Source organism: Macaca nemestrina, chromosome 6 (genome assembly GCF_043159975.1).
Source record: "Macaca nemestrina isolate mMacNem1 chromosome 6, mMacNem.hap1, whole genome shotgun sequence".
Lineage (NCBI taxonomy): Eukaryota > Metazoa > Chordata > Mammalia > Primates > Cercopithecidae > Macaca > Macaca nemestrina.
The window spans coordinates 1,168,595-1,184,715 of record NC_092130.1 but is presented as its reverse complement, the minus strand read 5'-3'; the positions used below and the strand labels follow the sequence as shown (position 1 = coordinate 1,184,715).

The 16,121-nt window shown below is 39.8% G+C and overlaps 1 protein-coding gene across 10 annotated transcripts in view; it reads left to right on the top strand.

Annotated features, from left to right (window-relative positions):
• The window catches only part of LOC105483983 (CCR4-NOT transcription complex subunit 6), an 85,916-nt gene that overhangs the window by 45,446 nt on the left and 24,349 nt on the right, over nucleotides 1-16,121 (top strand). For all 10 annotated transcript variants that reach the window (XM_011745086.3, XM_011745084.3, XM_011745085.3 and 7 more), the window contains 2 exons: nucleotides 11,400-11,586; nucleotides 14,904-14,989. In XM_011745086.3, the coding sequence (XP_011743388.2) occupies nucleotides 11,400-11,586; nucleotides 14,904-14,989 (273 nt within the window). The remainder of the gene's footprint in view (nucleotides 1-11,399; nucleotides 11,587-14,903; nucleotides 14,990-16,121) is intronic.

Below are 16,121 nucleotides of genomic sequence, written 5' to 3'. Positions count from 1 at the left end.
GGGCTCTTAACGTAGGTCAGGATAATCCCAGCCTTCCTCCAGTCACTAAACTGCTTAAAAGTAAATGCAAGTTTTGGGGTACTTATGAGTATGTATAATTTTGTGGTGAAGTTTTGTGGTGAAGAAGTAGATAAGTATCATGAGATTATCAAACGGTGACTTCCTTTTTGTTCATTGACCTCTTCCAGAAAATTAGGATCCTTAATTTCTTGTATTGCATAGTTCCGTGGTAGAGATTTATCTTTCTCCAGTACATTATGTTCTTTTACTTCTGTTACTAATCTTTTAAACTCTGAATTTTTTTTTTTTTTTTGAGACGAAGTCTTGCTCTGTCGCCCAGGCTGGAGTGCAGTGGCGCGATCTCCCCTCACTGCAAGCTCCGCCTCCTGGGTTCACGCCATTCTCCTGCCTCAGCCTCCCAAGTAGCTGGGACTACAGGCGCCTGCCACCATGCCCGGCTAATTTTTTTGTATTTTTAGTAGAGACGGAGTTTCACCGTGTTAGCCAGATGGTCTTCTCGATCTCCTGACCTCGTGATCTGCCTGTCTCGGCCTCCCAAAGTGCTGGGATTACAGGCGTGAGCCACCGCACCCGGCGTAAACTCTGATTTTTTAAATGAAAATGAAATACCACATTTTGAAATTTATTTTTTTTCCTTCATTTGTTGTGAACCTATTTCCACATCAGTGTACATAACTATTTCATTCTAAAAGAGAATGGCTAAGGAATATTATATGAATGAAACATAATTAAGTATGCTCTATTAATGATCATTTGTATTTCTCATTTTCCCCAACTACCAACAATATTATTATCTTAGCATACCTGAACAAGTGTTTTCATAAGGTAAATCACAAATTGTGGAATTGATGGGGCAAAGAATACTCAGGTTTAACATTTCAGTAGATATTACCAGACTGGCTTCCAAATAGTTGCATCTTTCCCATAATGAAAGAATGTGTCTGTTTCCCCTTTCGCCTTGTCAGTATTGGATATTAGTCTTTTTAATTTTGCTATCATAAACATTTTTTATTACTGAGTATGAAGATTTGTTTTTAATATGCTTTGTTTTTTTTAGTGGCCTATTCTTACCCGTTGTTCATTTTCCTGTTGATTTCTTCGTCTGTTTGTTTTCTTTTCTCTCATTATACAACTCACAGGAAATCATGAGGGCAGGGACTTGATATTATTTACTATTCTGTCCCCATACCAGCATGGTGGATACTGAAAATTGACTAATGGTTAGCTTCCGAACACGTTGGTGTCTTCCCCATGTAGAAAGAAGTTTTACATTTTAATGAATTCAAACCTGACAACTGTTTTCATGTTTGGATTCTAGAATTTGAGTTATGCTGAGAACTATTCTGTTTCATTTCTTTCCTGGTGTTTTGGTACTTAGAAATTTATTCCAAAATTATGTGTGTGTGTGGTAGAGATCTGAGTTCTCCTCGTCTTCCTGCCTTTACCTCATATAGGATTTATGCTTTTACTTGACTTTTTTCCTTTCCCTTATTCACAGACTTTGTGGTTTTCTTTCTGGCTACCTTCTGCCTTCTTGAAATGTCAGCTTATTTTTCTGGCGGATAGAATTATGATCACCCTCTATGGGAAAATGAGGTATACAAGTTGGCAGACTTTTAAAATGAACCTCCATAAATCCATAGAAGTTGTATGTCTCCATTCAGGAGCTCTGTTTGCTGCTTTAGGCAAACCCTTCCCCTCTCTTGAGTGAAGCAAAGACCCAGAAAACATGGCAGGGAACCAGGCACAGGGGCTCAGCCTGTAGTTCCAGCTACTTGGGAAGCTGAGGCAGGAGGATCATGTGAGCCCAGGAGTTAAAGGCTGCAGTGAGCTATGAGCAAGCACAACACTGCACTCCAGCCTGGGTGACGGAATGAGACCCTGTCTCAAAAAAACAACAAACTGTTTTCTATTAAATGCCTTATTCATACTGACTGTCGGCTGTGTGTTTTCGGTTTGTGGTGTGGTGTCTCTTCTGTTTACTGCAGAGTAAGGGAAATACCTTCTTGGATTAAGATAGATTTTATTGTACAGTTTTACTGAAGTATAGCTGACGTTCAGAAATTGGCATGCATAAAGTGAATACTGTGTATATTTTGACTGTGTACACCTGTGAAACCATCACCACAATCAAGAATGATCGTATTCATTGATCCTGGAAGTTTGTGATCCTTCCTTCCCCACCTCTCCTGTTTCTCCATTCCTTCCCCCATTTCTTTTTTTTTTTTTTTTTTTTAATCTGGCTCTGTCGCCCAGGCTGGAGTGCAGTGGCCGGATCTCAGCTCACTGTAAGCTCCGCCTCCCGGGTTCCCGCCATTCTCCTGCCTCAGCCTCCCGAGTAGCTGGGACTACAGGCACCCGCCACCTCGCCCGGCTAGTTTTTTGTATTTTTTAGTAGAGAGGGGTTTCACCGTGTTAGCCAGGATGGTCTCCATCTCCTGACCTCGTGATTCGCCCGTCTCGGCCTCCCAAAGTGCTGGGATTACAGGCTTGAGTCACCGCACCCGGCGTCCTTCCCCCATTTCTAAGCAACCGCTGTTCTGCTTTCTATAACCTTAGATTAGTTTGCATTTTGTGGAATTTTTGTATAAATGATGTTTTTTAGTATGTACACATTTTTCTTTTTTTCATGCAAATGGACACCTTGCATTTTTTTGTTGTTGTTTTTGGTGATTTTGTTCTGCTCTTACCCTCTGTACTTACTCAGTAGTTCGTCCATAGTGTTTTGCTGGTCTTTAGTAGTGCATTCTTTTTTATTACTGAATAGTAGTTCATTGTATGGCTATGCCAGCATTTATTTGTTCTCCTGTTGAACACATTTGGGTTGTTTCCAATATTTGACTATTACAAATAAAGCTGCCATGAACATTCCCCTTTGTGTGGGCATGACTTTTATTTCCTAAAAATGGAATTGATCATATGGTAAGCATATGTTTAACTTTCTAAAAAACTGAAACTGGTTTGCAAAGACGTTTTGTTTTATATTCCTACTAGATGTCTTTGATCCATGCCCTCACCAACACAAGTCTTAAATTTAGCCTTTCTTCTGGGTATGTAGTACTATCTCAGAGTGGTTTAAATTTGCATTTCCCTAATGACTCCCAATTTTGAGCATCTTTTTATGTGATTTATATCTGTTTATATCTTCTTTGGTGAAGTATCTGTTAGATCTTTCACTTGGTTTGAAAATTATGTTTTATTTCTTTCTCTCCTTTTTTTTAGACAGTCTCGCTCGGCTAAGTTTTGTATTTTTATTAGAGATGGGAGTTTCACCATCTTGGCCAGGCTGGTCTTGAATCACCCTGACCTTCAGTGGTCCTCCCGTCTCGGCCACCCAAAGTGCCGGGATTACAGGCGTGAGCCACCGCACCTGGCCCCTGTTTTTCTGTCTCTGTCACTCTTTCTCTTTCTCTCCCTTTTTCTTTCTTTCTCTCTCTCCTTTTCTTTTCTTTCTGTTTTTCTTTTGACACGGGGTCTTGCTCTCTCACCCAGGGTGGAGTACAGTGGCACAGCCTTAGCTCACTGTAACCTTGAACTCCTGGGCTCAAGTGAGCCTCACTCCTCAGCCTCCTGAGTAGCTTGGGACTATGGGTGTGTGCCACCATGTCTGGCTAATTTTAATCTTTTTTTAGAGACTGAAATCAGCCTAGGCAACATAGTGAGACCCAAACTCCTGGCCTCCCGCGATCCTCCCGCCTCGGCATTCCAAAGTGCTAGGATTAAAGGTGTGAGCCACCATGCCCTGCTTTGTTTTCTTAATATTGAGTTTTGAGAGTTTTATATAATAAGCCCTGAAATTAGGTAATGTTAGCCCTATAGCTGTGTTCTTTTTCAACATTGTTTAGATGTTTTCTTTTCTTTTCTTTTCTTTTCTTTTTGAAACGGTCTTATTTTGTCGCCCAGGCTGGAGTGCAGTGGCTCAGTCTCGGCTCACTGCAAGCTCCTCCTCCCTGATTCACCATTCTCCTGCCTCAGCCTCCCAAGTAGCTGGGACTACAGGTGCCCACCACCACGCCCAGCTAATTTTTTGTATTTTAAGTAGAGACAGGGTTTCACTGTGTTAGCCAGGATGGTCTGGATGGTCTCAGTCGCCTGACCTCGTGATCCACCCACCTCGGCTTCCCAAATTGCTAGGGTTACAGGCGTGAGCCACCGCACCTGGCCTCAACATTGTTTAGATGTTTTCTAAGTCCTTTGAATTTCCATATGAATTTTAGGATCGGTTTACAAATTTCAAACTTGGCATTTTTGGGGGAATTGTGTGTTAACTCTGTAGACCAGTTTGGGGAGAGCTAACCTCTTGATACTGAGTTTTCTCACCTATGAACTCCATGTATCTCTTCATTTATTTTGGACTTCCTTACTTTCTGTTAGCATTGTTTTGTAGTTTTGACTGTACATTTTTTTGGTCAGATAGTTTTGATGCTGTTGTAAATTGTGTCATTTTAAATTTCAGTTTCTGATTGTTCATTATACAGAAATATACACTTTTTTGGTATATTGACCTTGCTAAATTTTCTTGTTAGTGACATTTTTGTAAATACCATAGGATTAGTTGCATAAATATGTATATAGATACATGGGATTAGTTACATACATATGCTGTTTGTAAATAAAGACAGTTTTACTTCTGCCTTCCAAATCCTTTGTTTTTCTTGCTTTATCGTATTGGCTAGAACCTCCAGTATAACGCTGAATGGGCATAGTGAGAGTGGACATTCTTGCTTTGTTTCTCATGTTAGGAGGAAACCATTAATTCCTTTACCACTAAGCTTTTTGTAGATGTCTTTTAACAGGGTTAAGAAGTTCTATATTTATTTATTTATTTATTATTGTTTTTTTGAGATGGAGTTTCACTCTTGTTGCCCAGGCTAGAGTGCAGTGGCATGATTTCGGCTCACTGCAACCTCCACCTCCCAGGTTCAAGGGATTCCCCTCCCGAGTAATTGGAACTACAGGTGTGCCCCACCACGCCTGGCTAAGTTTTTGTATTTTTAGTAGAGACGGGGTTTCGCTGTGTTGGCCAGGCTGGTCTTGAACTCCTGACCTCAGGTGATTCCCCACACCTCGGCCTCCCACAGTGCTGGGATTACAGGTGTGAGCCACTGTGCCCAGCCAAGAAGTTCTGTTTTTAATTTAGTGCATTCTCTTTTTTTAAAATCAGGAATGGATATTATATTTTCATCAGTCTTTTTTTTTGTTTTTTAAAGTGCGTCTATTTAGATGATTCTGAGGCTTTAATTTTTTAGTCTGCTAAGATAATGAATTTACATTGATTTTGGAATGTTAAACCTTTAATTTCTGAAATAACCTTGGTTGTTATCTTTTCAGTATACTGCTGGATTTGATTTGCTAAGATTTTGTTAAGAATTTTTGCATTTATATTCATAAGGTTTTTTTGTGCTTTTCTTGTACTGTTTTTGCCTGGGTGGTATCAGGGTGATACTTCAGAACAATGTGGAAAGTGCCTTCTCATCTTTAGCTTTCTGGACGGAGTTGAGTAGAATAGGCGTTATGTTGTCTTTAAATGTTTGCTGGTGGTTACCAGTGAACCAGTGTGGTGGTAGAATTTTGTGTAGGCAGGTTTTTCAGTATAAATTCAATTTTTGTAATGTATTATTGGTCTATTTAGGTTCCTGTTTCTTTTTTTGAGTGTGGTTTGGTACCCTCTGTGTATGAAATTGTCCATTTCATGTGGTTTGTTGTTATTTATTGGAATAATATTCAAAATATTTTTATAATCTTTTAATAATTTATTAAGGTATAGTTACCTATAGGCGACTTCACCCTTTTTAGTGTATAGTTATAGAAGTTTTGGCAAACCTACAGTTGTGTAACTAGCACTAAAATCAAGATAGAAGCCAGGCCCAGTGGCTCACACCTGTAATCCTACCACTTTGGGAGGCTGAGGCAGACGGATTGCCTGAGCTCAGGAGTTCGAGACCACTCTGGGCAACACAGTAAAACCCTGTCTCTACTAAAATACAAAAGAATTATCCAGGCATAGCAGTGTGCTCCTGTAGTCACAGCTACTCGGGAGGCTGAGGCAGGAGAATTGCTTGAACCCCGGAAGCGGAGGTTACAGTGAGCTGAGATCACATCACTGCACTCCAGCCTGGGCGACAGAGGAAGACTCTGCCTCCAAAAAAAAAAAGAATAGTTCTGTTGTCCCTAGTCCCAACCACTAGGGAGGCTGAGGTGGGAGTGTCACTTAAGCCTATGAGTTCAAGTGCAGCTTGGTCAACATTGTGAGACCTTGTCTGTATTTAAAAAAAAAAAAAAAAGTTCTGTTGTTTCCCCAAATCTCCAGTGACTGTAGTCAGCCTCCTTCCTTCACCCAGAGCCTCTGATCTTTTTTCTATTCTTATAGTTTTTTTCTTTGTAAGAATACCATATATATGGCACAATAGAATATGTAGCCTTTTACATTTCACAGAAGTTGTATGAGTGAGTAGCTCATTACTCAGTAGCATTTTATTGTCTTCATGTATCATTATGTGTTCCTTTCCCAGTTGAAGAATTTTTTTTGAGTTGTTTACTATTTCTGGAAATCATGAATAAAGCCACTGTAAACATTTGAACAGATTTTTATGACCTGTATCTTTTTAATACTTAAAAATATATAGTGGTTTTGATCATAGTAATTTGTATCTTTTCTCTTTTTCTCCTGATCAGTGTGGCTAGAGGTTTATCAGTTTTACTCTACCTCTCAAAGAACCAGCTTTTGGGTTATTGGATTAGTTGGTTTTCCCTTACATATTTCATTGATCTCTGATCTTAGACTTATCTCCTTTCTTCTGCTTAGTTTGCATTTAAATTTTTTCCCCCTAGTTTGTTAAGATAGAAGCCAAGGTCATTGATTTGAGACTTTACTTCTTTTCTACTGCTTTAGCTACATCCCACAAAATGTGGTGTCTTTTTATGTTTTCATTTTCTTTCAGTTCAAAATACTTCTCATTACTCTTTTGATTGCTTCTGACCAGGGAGTTATTTAATTTCCAATATTTGGGTATTCTCCAGATATCTTTGTTGATTTCTAATTTAATTCCAACATATTTTTGTCAGAAAATGTACTGTTTGATATTTTAATCTTTTCATTTTTCAGCTTGTTTAATGACCCAGCATGTGATTTATCTTGGTAAATATTCTTTGTGTACTTGAAAAGAATGTGTATTCTGGCCTGGCGCAGCCGCTCACACCTGTAATCCTGGCACTTTGGGAGGCCGAGGTGGGTGTACCACAAGGTCAGGAGTTCGAGACCAGCCTGGCCAATAATGGTGAAACCCAGTGTCTAGTAAAAATACAAAAATTAGCGGGGCGTAGTTGTGGGCGCCTGTAATGCCAGCTACTCGGGAGGCTGAGGCAGGAGAGTCGCTTGAACTCAGGAGGTGGAGGACGTCGTGAGCCGAGATCACGCCACTGCACAGAGTGAGCCTTTGTCTCAAAAAAAAAAAGGGGGGTATCCTACTGTTATTGGGTAGAGTATTATAGAAATATTAATGAGGTCAAGTTTATTGATAGTTTTGTTGAGGTCTTCTATATCCCTTCTGATTTTCTTTCTTGTTAATTGAGAGAAAGGTTATGAAATCTCTGTGGATTTGTCTGTTTCTTCCTGCAGTTCTGTCATGTTTTGCTCATACTTTGTTACTAGTTGCATAAACATTTAGGATTGTATGTCCTTTTGATGAGCTGACTGATTTATCATTATGACTCATCATTATGAAGTGACCTTCTTTCTCCCTGGGAATATTCTTTGCTCTAAAATCTACTTTGCTATTAGTATAGCTGTTTCTTGGGTTTTTGTTTTTGTTTTTGTTTTTACTAATATTAGCATTATGTATATTTATTCATACTCAGATTCTATTTGTCTTTATATTTGAAGTGTGTTTCTTGCAGGCATTGCAGAATTTGGTCTTTTTTAAAAATGCTGATTGACAGTCCATTTTATGTGGGTTCTTTCAACCATTTTTTTTTTTTTTTTTTTAAGATGGAGTCTTGCTCTGTCGCCCAGGCTGGAGTGCAGTGGCGCGATCTCAGCTCACTGCAAGCTCCGCCTCCCGGGTTCACGCCATTCTCCTGCCTCAGCCTTTCAAGTAGCTGGGACTACAGGCGTCCGCCACCATGCCCGGCTAATTTTTTGTATTTTTAGTAAAGATGGGGTTTCACGGTGTTAGCCAGGATAGTCTCGATCTCCTGATCTCGTGATCCACCAGCCTCAGCCTCCCAAAGTGCTGGGATTACAGGCGTGAGCCACCGCGCCCAGTCCAACCATTTGATTTTAATATGGTTATTCCTATCATTAGATTTAAAATTCCCCATCTTGCTATTTGTTTTTTATTCATATCATTTATTCTTTGTTCTATTTTTTCTTCACTGTCTTGTTTTGAAATAATAAAGCTTCTTTGTTTTTTCTTAACGTCTTGCTTTGAAATAATAGAGCTTTTTAAAATCATTCCATTTTACCTCCTTTGTTTGGCTTTTTTGGCTGTAACGCTTTATTAGTTAGGGCTCATGGTGTCTCCTGTCAGGTAGATGAGCTGGCAGTGAATCATTTCACCTTTTCTTTACAGGTTGGGTATGTCTTAACTAGAATATCCCTTGGGATCAAAAGTGATTTGGATTTCAGATTTTTTTTTTTTAAATTTTTGAATATTTACATGTATGTGTGTAATGAGATATCTTGGGGATGGAACCCAAGTCTAAAACTTGAAATTCATTTATGGTTCATATATACTTTATACATAGCCTGAAGGTAATTTTATCCAATATTTTAAATTTTGTACATGAAACCAAGCTTATCTACATTGAACCATGAGAAAGCAAGGAAGTCTCTATTTCATGTCATTGTTCCAAAAGTTGCAGGTTTTGGAGCATTTTGGATTTTAGAGTAGGGATGCTCAGGCTTTGTCAGAAGTTAATTTGCCTTCATTTTTGGAAGCTATTTTTGGTAGTTTGCTAGGTTGACAGGATATTTTTTTTCCTTAGAGTACATTAAAGTTTTTACTCCTGGCCGGACGCCGTGGCTCACACCTGTAATCCCAGCACTTTGGGAAGCCAAAGTGGGCAAATCACCTGAGGTCAGGTGCTCGAGACCAGCCTGGCCAACATGGTGAAATCCCGTCTTTCCTAAAAATACAAAACTTAGCTGGGCGTGGTGGTGTGGGCCTGTAATCCCAGCTACCCAGGAGGCTGAGGCAGGAGAATCGCTGGAACCTGGGGGCAGAGGCTGCAGTAAGCTGAGATCTTGCCATTGCACTCCAGCCTGGGTGACAGAGCGAGACTCCGTCAAAAAAAAAAAAAAAAAAAGATTTTGCTCATCTGTCAGTCTCTCTTACTGTTTACAGCTGGGAGTCTGCTGCATTTTATCTTTGCTCCTCCTATATGAAATGTTTTTCCCCTCCTCTGGTGGCTTTTTAGATTTTCTCTTTTAAGCCATTTGATTAAGATGTACATGTAATTTTCTTTTCTGGCTTTTTATGAAAATTTCATATGTTTCATATGTTATGGAGTTGTCTGTCTGTTTTGAGCTGGAGGCTCACTCTGTCGCCCAGACTGGAGTGCAGTGGCGCCAGTTCAGCCCACTGCAACCTCCACCTCCCAGGTTCAAGTGATTCTCCTGCGTCAGTCTCCCTAGAAGCTGGGATTACAGGCGCCCACCAGCATACCTGGCTAATTTTTGTATTTTTACCATGTTGGCCAGGCTGGTCTTGAACTCCTGACTTCAGGTGATCTACCCATCTCAGCTTCCCAAAGTGCTGGGATTACAGGCATGAGCCACTGCATCCTGCCCTCATTGAGCTTTTTGTATCTGTGAGTTTAGAGTTTTCGTCAAACATAGACATTTTCTGCTGTTTTTTTCTCTTGTGTAACAACTTGAGATACAATTCACACATTGTACAGTCCACCCATTTAAAGTGCAAATCTAGTGGGTTTTATATATTCACAGAGTTGTGCCACATTTGCCACAATCAGAACATTTTCATCATCCCAAAAAGGAACCCTGCACCCGTTAGCAGTCCTTCCTCTGACATTGAGGAACAAAGTCTAGCCTCAGTTCTGTGTGAACTTGGGAGTTGCTGCCTCCACAGTCCTTTCAGGTGTTTTTTTCCCTCTGGCTCAGGCAGTTTCTTACATGCATGTGCCGATCAATACTCTGTTGACAACAAGCCAGGGAGTTGGGGGCCCCTTCAGATCTCTGGACTTCCCTCTGTTCTCTTCTCTTCTCTCTAATGTTCTGCCTCTTGATTTCTAATTACCTTGACTTCCCTGGACTCTCTGTCTCTGGAACTCAGGGAGGATCACTATCCTCTACCTGGGATTTCCCTCCTTGGGCTGCTTCCTGTAAGTGCTGTCCAAGGAGTAAGCTGAGACAGTTATAGGGTCTACCTTGTTTGCTTCCCACCCTTCAGGAATGACTCTCCTGCACTGGTTGGTGTCTCATCTTAGAAATTTGCTGATTCGTGTATATTACCTGATATGATAGTTGTCACAGGTGGCATGGTAAATTTAATTCTTGTTACTCTATCTTGGTAAGAAGTCTCAAGGTTGCATTTTCTTCAACCGATAGAAAATTAATCAGTTCTGAAAGATTGGTATGTTTTCGTTACATTTGTTTCATTCTCTCTCAGATTAGATCCTGAACCAGTAAGGAGATTATGGGGAACATTCTTAGATTGTAGAAACCATTGACAATTTATCAAGAAGTACCAAAGTACAGATTTATTATTGCATTGAAAGATTTTATCATTCTATTCTTAGTCACTGAATCTTATGCCTACTACTATTTGATTAGAAAGGTCTGACTTAATATTTGAAGTGTTTCTGGGCAAGTGTTTTTACTTGCTAACACATAATGCAAATGCTGCTTAGCTCTGTGGTTCTTCATGCAGTTATCACTTGGGTACTCTGGTCTTAAAACTCAACTAAGAATACCTTGTGTTCCTTTTTGTTTTTAGGCAACATTCTTGTTTTCTGGAGATAATGAACAGCCTCTGAGATAGTAGAATTTGTGTTATTTTGCATAAGTCCAAACCAGTCATGAGGTTCAGATATTGGATTTATCATTACTATAAATTAATCATATTTCCCTCTCATATCTGAGATAATTTTAAAGGATAAATTCTTTTTGTGCTCCAAAGATGCAATCTAAGTAGTGTTGGCACATTAACTTTTTATTTTAACCCGCTAAGTGAGGAGCTTACAACTTAATCATAGCACTGAATTGTTGTAGAATAGGTAAGATTTCCTGTTAACCCCTTCTCACAAGTTTTTTGGATAAAATTTAAGTTACTCATAACAACATCTAAATCTTACTGAATCTACAGAACAAATTGTAGAGAAAACTATATAATCCGTTCCTGTATTTTTTTCTCTTACAGGAAAAGTAAGAAGCTTAAGTGCATCTTTGTGGTCACTGACTCACCTGACAGCTTTGCATTTGAGTGACAATTCCCTGTCCCGAATTCCTTCAGACATTGCCAAGCTTCACAATCTGGTGTATTTGGACCTGTCATCTAATAAAATTCGTAGCTTACCCGCAGAACTCGGAAACATGGTATCACTCAGGTATGCAGATACAACTTAATACATACTAACTATATGACCCCTAAAACAAAATATAGGCCCGACATGGTGGCTCACACCTGTAATCCCAGCATTTTGGGAGGCTGTGGTGGGAGGATCATGAGGTCAGGCGATTGAGACCATTCTGGCCAACATGGTGAAACCCCATCTCTACTAAAAATACAAAAAATTAGCCAGGCGTGGTGGTGGTCGCCTGTAGTCCCAGCTACTCAGGAGGCTGAGGCAGGAGAATGGCGTGAACCCGGGAGGCGGAGCTTGCAGTGAGCTGAGATCCGGCCACTGCACTCCAGCCTGGGTGACAGCGCAAGACTCCATCTCAAAAAAAAAAAAAAAAAAAAAAAAAAAAACAAAACGTTGTGTTAGGAACCAAAACTATTCATTTAATGGTATTTGAATAAAAGGAAACATAACTATATCCTTTATAACTTTATAGTTTTGTTTTTGGGAAAACTGAATGTCAGCTAATAATAAATTACGTAGATGATTGGCTGAATTTTTTTAATTACTGTATTTTGTGTAATATACTTTATTTTTGAATGAAAAAGTTTGGACAGAGAGGGGCTGGACTGCAAGGCACTTACGGTATCCCACACACTTCCCTATGACAAACGGCACCATACCATCCTTAACACAGGGTCCAGGAAACCATTGCCAATTGGTAAAACCTTTTTTGCCATCCCAGGGCTTGTATGTTTGATAGTAGTAAAGCCTGGACTTGAAAGAGCTAGAATTAATTATTAAATTTGGGGGCGTATAGCATGAAATATGTAGCATTTGGAGTCACATGTGTAAGTTCAGGTTGGAATCTTAACTTTTCCATTTATGAGTTATGTGATCTTGGACAACCTTCTTGACCCAGGATAAGGGATATTTGAGATAATGGGTAAAAAAACATTAGTATGTTGCCTGGCATAGACTGTATTGCAAGAAATGGTAATTGCAGGCTGCATGCGGTGGTTCACATCTGTAATCCCAGTACTTTGTGGGGCTGAGGCAGGCTGATTGCTTAAGCCCAGGTGTTTCAGACCAGTCTTGTCAACATAGTGAGAATCTGGTCTCTAAAAAAAAAAAATCCCCAGATAATTAGCTGGGCGTGCACCTGTAGTCCCTGCTACCCGGGAGGCTGAGGCGCAGGGATGACTTGAGCCCAGGAGGTCAAGGTTGCAGTGAGCAGAGATCATGCCACTGCACTCCTTCCTGGGTGACAGAGCAAGACAGACCCTGTCTCCACCCTCCTGCCCTCTAGAAAAAAAGAAAGAGAAGAAATGCTCATTGCTGTTTTTATTTTGATAGAGATGAGGGTCTCACTGTGTTGCCCAGGCAGGTCTTAAACTCCTAACCTCAAAAGATCCTCCCATCTTGGCCTCCCAGAAAACTGGGATTTCAGGCATGAGCCACTGTGGCTGGCCCATTATTATTATTACTATTTTACTTCTGTTTTATAAGGTAGATAAGATCTAACCAAGTTAAATATAAGGCTAAATTCCAGGTATTACGTTAACCCCAATGGAATAGTTTGTACTATTTCATATTAACTGACTTCTTGACATGGTTCCACTGGCTTTTCTGCTGCCTTCTGCCATTAGCCATGTAGTAAAAAGGAATAGGACTTTTTGAAAGGTCTTTGCCTCTGTTGCTCCTACTCCAGCCTTTTGACTTTTTTTTAGGCTTAATTATTGAGTTTATTCTATGACTGTTTTTAGTCCTCTGAAACAAATTTACTTGAAGGACCTCCTTTTTTTTTTATTGGAGACAGAGGAAGGGCCTCCTTTTTTTTTTGGAGTTGGAGTTTCACTCTTGTCGCCCAGGCTGGAGTGCAATAGTGTGACCTCAGCTCACTGCAACCTCTGACTCTGGGTTCAAGCATTTCTCCTGCCTCGGCCTTTTGAGTAGCTAGGATTACAGGTGTGTGCCACCATGCCCGGCTAATTTTTGTATTTTTAGTGGAGAGAGGGTTTCACCATGTTGACCAGGCTGGTCTCGAACTCATGACCTCAAGTGATCTGCCTGCCTCAGCCTCCCAAAGTGCTGGGATTACAGGTGTGGGCCACTGCGGCCAGCCGAGGGACCTCCTTTTTTCTGTGTGTTGTGTTTGGAAATAAACAGGAGCCAGATATCAGAACTAGCTCTTCTTGTTCAGTTTACAGCCACACAGACCTTCTGGCTTGCTCAGTAACCGAGATTCATTTAAATGTCAAAAACCAAAGATTATAGAAATATATATCCTGCACACTTAAAAATTGACAAATAGGGCTGGGCGCGGTGGCTCACGCCTGTAATCCCAGCACTTTGGGAGGCTGAGGCGGGTGGATCACGAGGTCAGGAGATGGAGACCATCCTGGCTAACACGGTGAAATCCCGTCTCTACTAAAAATACAAAAAATTATTCGGACATGGTGATGGGCACCTGTAGTCCCAGCTACTTGGGAGGCTGAGGCAGGAGAATGGCATGAACCCAGGAAGCGGAGCTTGCAGTGAGGGGAGATCGCGCCACTACACTCCAGCCTGGGCGACAGAGCGAGAGACTGTCTCAAAAAAAAAAAAAAAAAAAAAAAAAAAAAAAAAAAAAAAAAAAAAAAAAAAAAAAAAAGACAAACTGCCACTGTATCAGTATTGGGTCTCTGGTGGTTCTTTCCCTGAATGTTCCCCCCTCTCTGCCGCAACCCTTGAAGATTCCTTTGATATTTATATTATGGTTATCTCTGCAAAACAAATTATTAAGAATAATAATGAATAGTTAATACAGCTACCGTTATTTTTTAAATGCAACTTTAGTTAATAGCAATCATAAGCTTAATTGTGCAGCTGTTATAAGCTCTTTTGAGTCATAAATGATTATTTTAGTTCTCTTTTAAGAATTCACATGGTAGGCTAGTTTATCATTTCCACTGTCTTAAACGTGTAGTAGACCCCACGTGTGCTAGACCAGTGATACTCGGTGTGGTCTGTGACCTGGGGCCAGTTTGCAAACTGTCTTGCCGGTCTGCAGTGAGATTAATATAGCAATTGAGTAATTTTATATGTCTGTTAAATCTAATACTTTTTAAAAATTGGGGCTTGTATTTTGTCCTTTTCCCCCATTATTTCATTTTTCTAGTAATTTGTTTCTTGTATTCTCTGGCAGTTTTTTTTTTTTTTTTTAAACCACATGTAGTTTAAGAAATGCTGTACTGGACATTGAAATATAATGTAACATTTTTTCATTGTTAGGTGCTTATATTCCTAGAAACTATGTTGTTGATTTTAACTGTTAAAGGCTAACATATTTTTCTGACTTCCTGGAATTTTTACATCAACAGGGAGCTCCATTTAAATAACAACCTGTTACGAGTTCTACCTTTTGAGCTGGGAAAACTGTTTCAGTTGCAGACTTTAGGCCTGAAAGGTATGACTTCCATATTTGTACTTCTTATGGTTTGTATATATGTCTTTGAATCTAAAGAAGGCAAGAATCTTTCTGCTAGGGGATTCTTTGAAGACTCATTTTCCCCCAGACTTCATCAGTTTCTTAGCTATATCGCAATGGTTTTATTCTTCTCTGCTCAGCTGTAGACTATCTACTAGTCTTTGTTTTCTTTTTTTTGCTCCGGGCCCAGCCCTTCTTTTCAGACTCTGTTTTAATGAACCCTGTGTTCTGGGGATACTTCCCTGAGGCTGTACTTTCTTTATTTCATCATGTTATAAACAGCTGTTTTTCTTAGATTCAAATCTCAAAAAAATAGAGCCTCTCATATAGTACAGAAAACAGTAAGGAGAAAATTTTGACCGTTTGAACCTGCTGATGATCAAGATTTAAGCATATTTTTCTTGATTTATGAGGACTTGATTATAGAGCCATAACTGATCCAGCAAGAACTATTAGAAAATAAATTTTTTTTAAGCCACCAATATTAAAAGTTATATTTTGACAATACATCAATGCCTGTAAATTTTTTATCATGTTAAGCGGCTCTTCACCAGCCTTAGGTAGGTGTGTCTAGCCTACTGTACAATTGCTTCTTCAAAAAAGTCACTGGATGAAGGCTTCAAGATTTGCAGCCGTAAGCCGGCCTCAGTCGCTCACACCTGTAATCACAACACTTTGGGAGGCTCAGGTGGGCGGGTATCTTGAGGCCGGGAGTTTAAGACCAGCATGAGCCACATGGCAAAACCCCATCTCTACCAACACTACAACAGTCAGCTGGGCATGGTGGTTCCCACCTATAGTACCACCTACTTGGGAGGCTGAGGCATGAGAATTGCTTGAACCTGGGAAGCAGAGGTTGAAGTGAGCTGACAGTGGCACTGCACTCCAGCCTGCGTGACAGAGTGAGACTCTGTCTTTAAAAAAAAGGATTGCACTCTTAGTTTATTAAAAATAGTTATATAAAAGGTTTTAGTCCTATAAATATTTTATATATCATAAAATAACAGTTTTTAAAAAATAAAAAATACAAATACATGTTTTAAAATATATGGAAAGTCATACTCAACAAACATCAGCATTGTAAATGGTTTGGAATGTTTTTTTCTGTGTG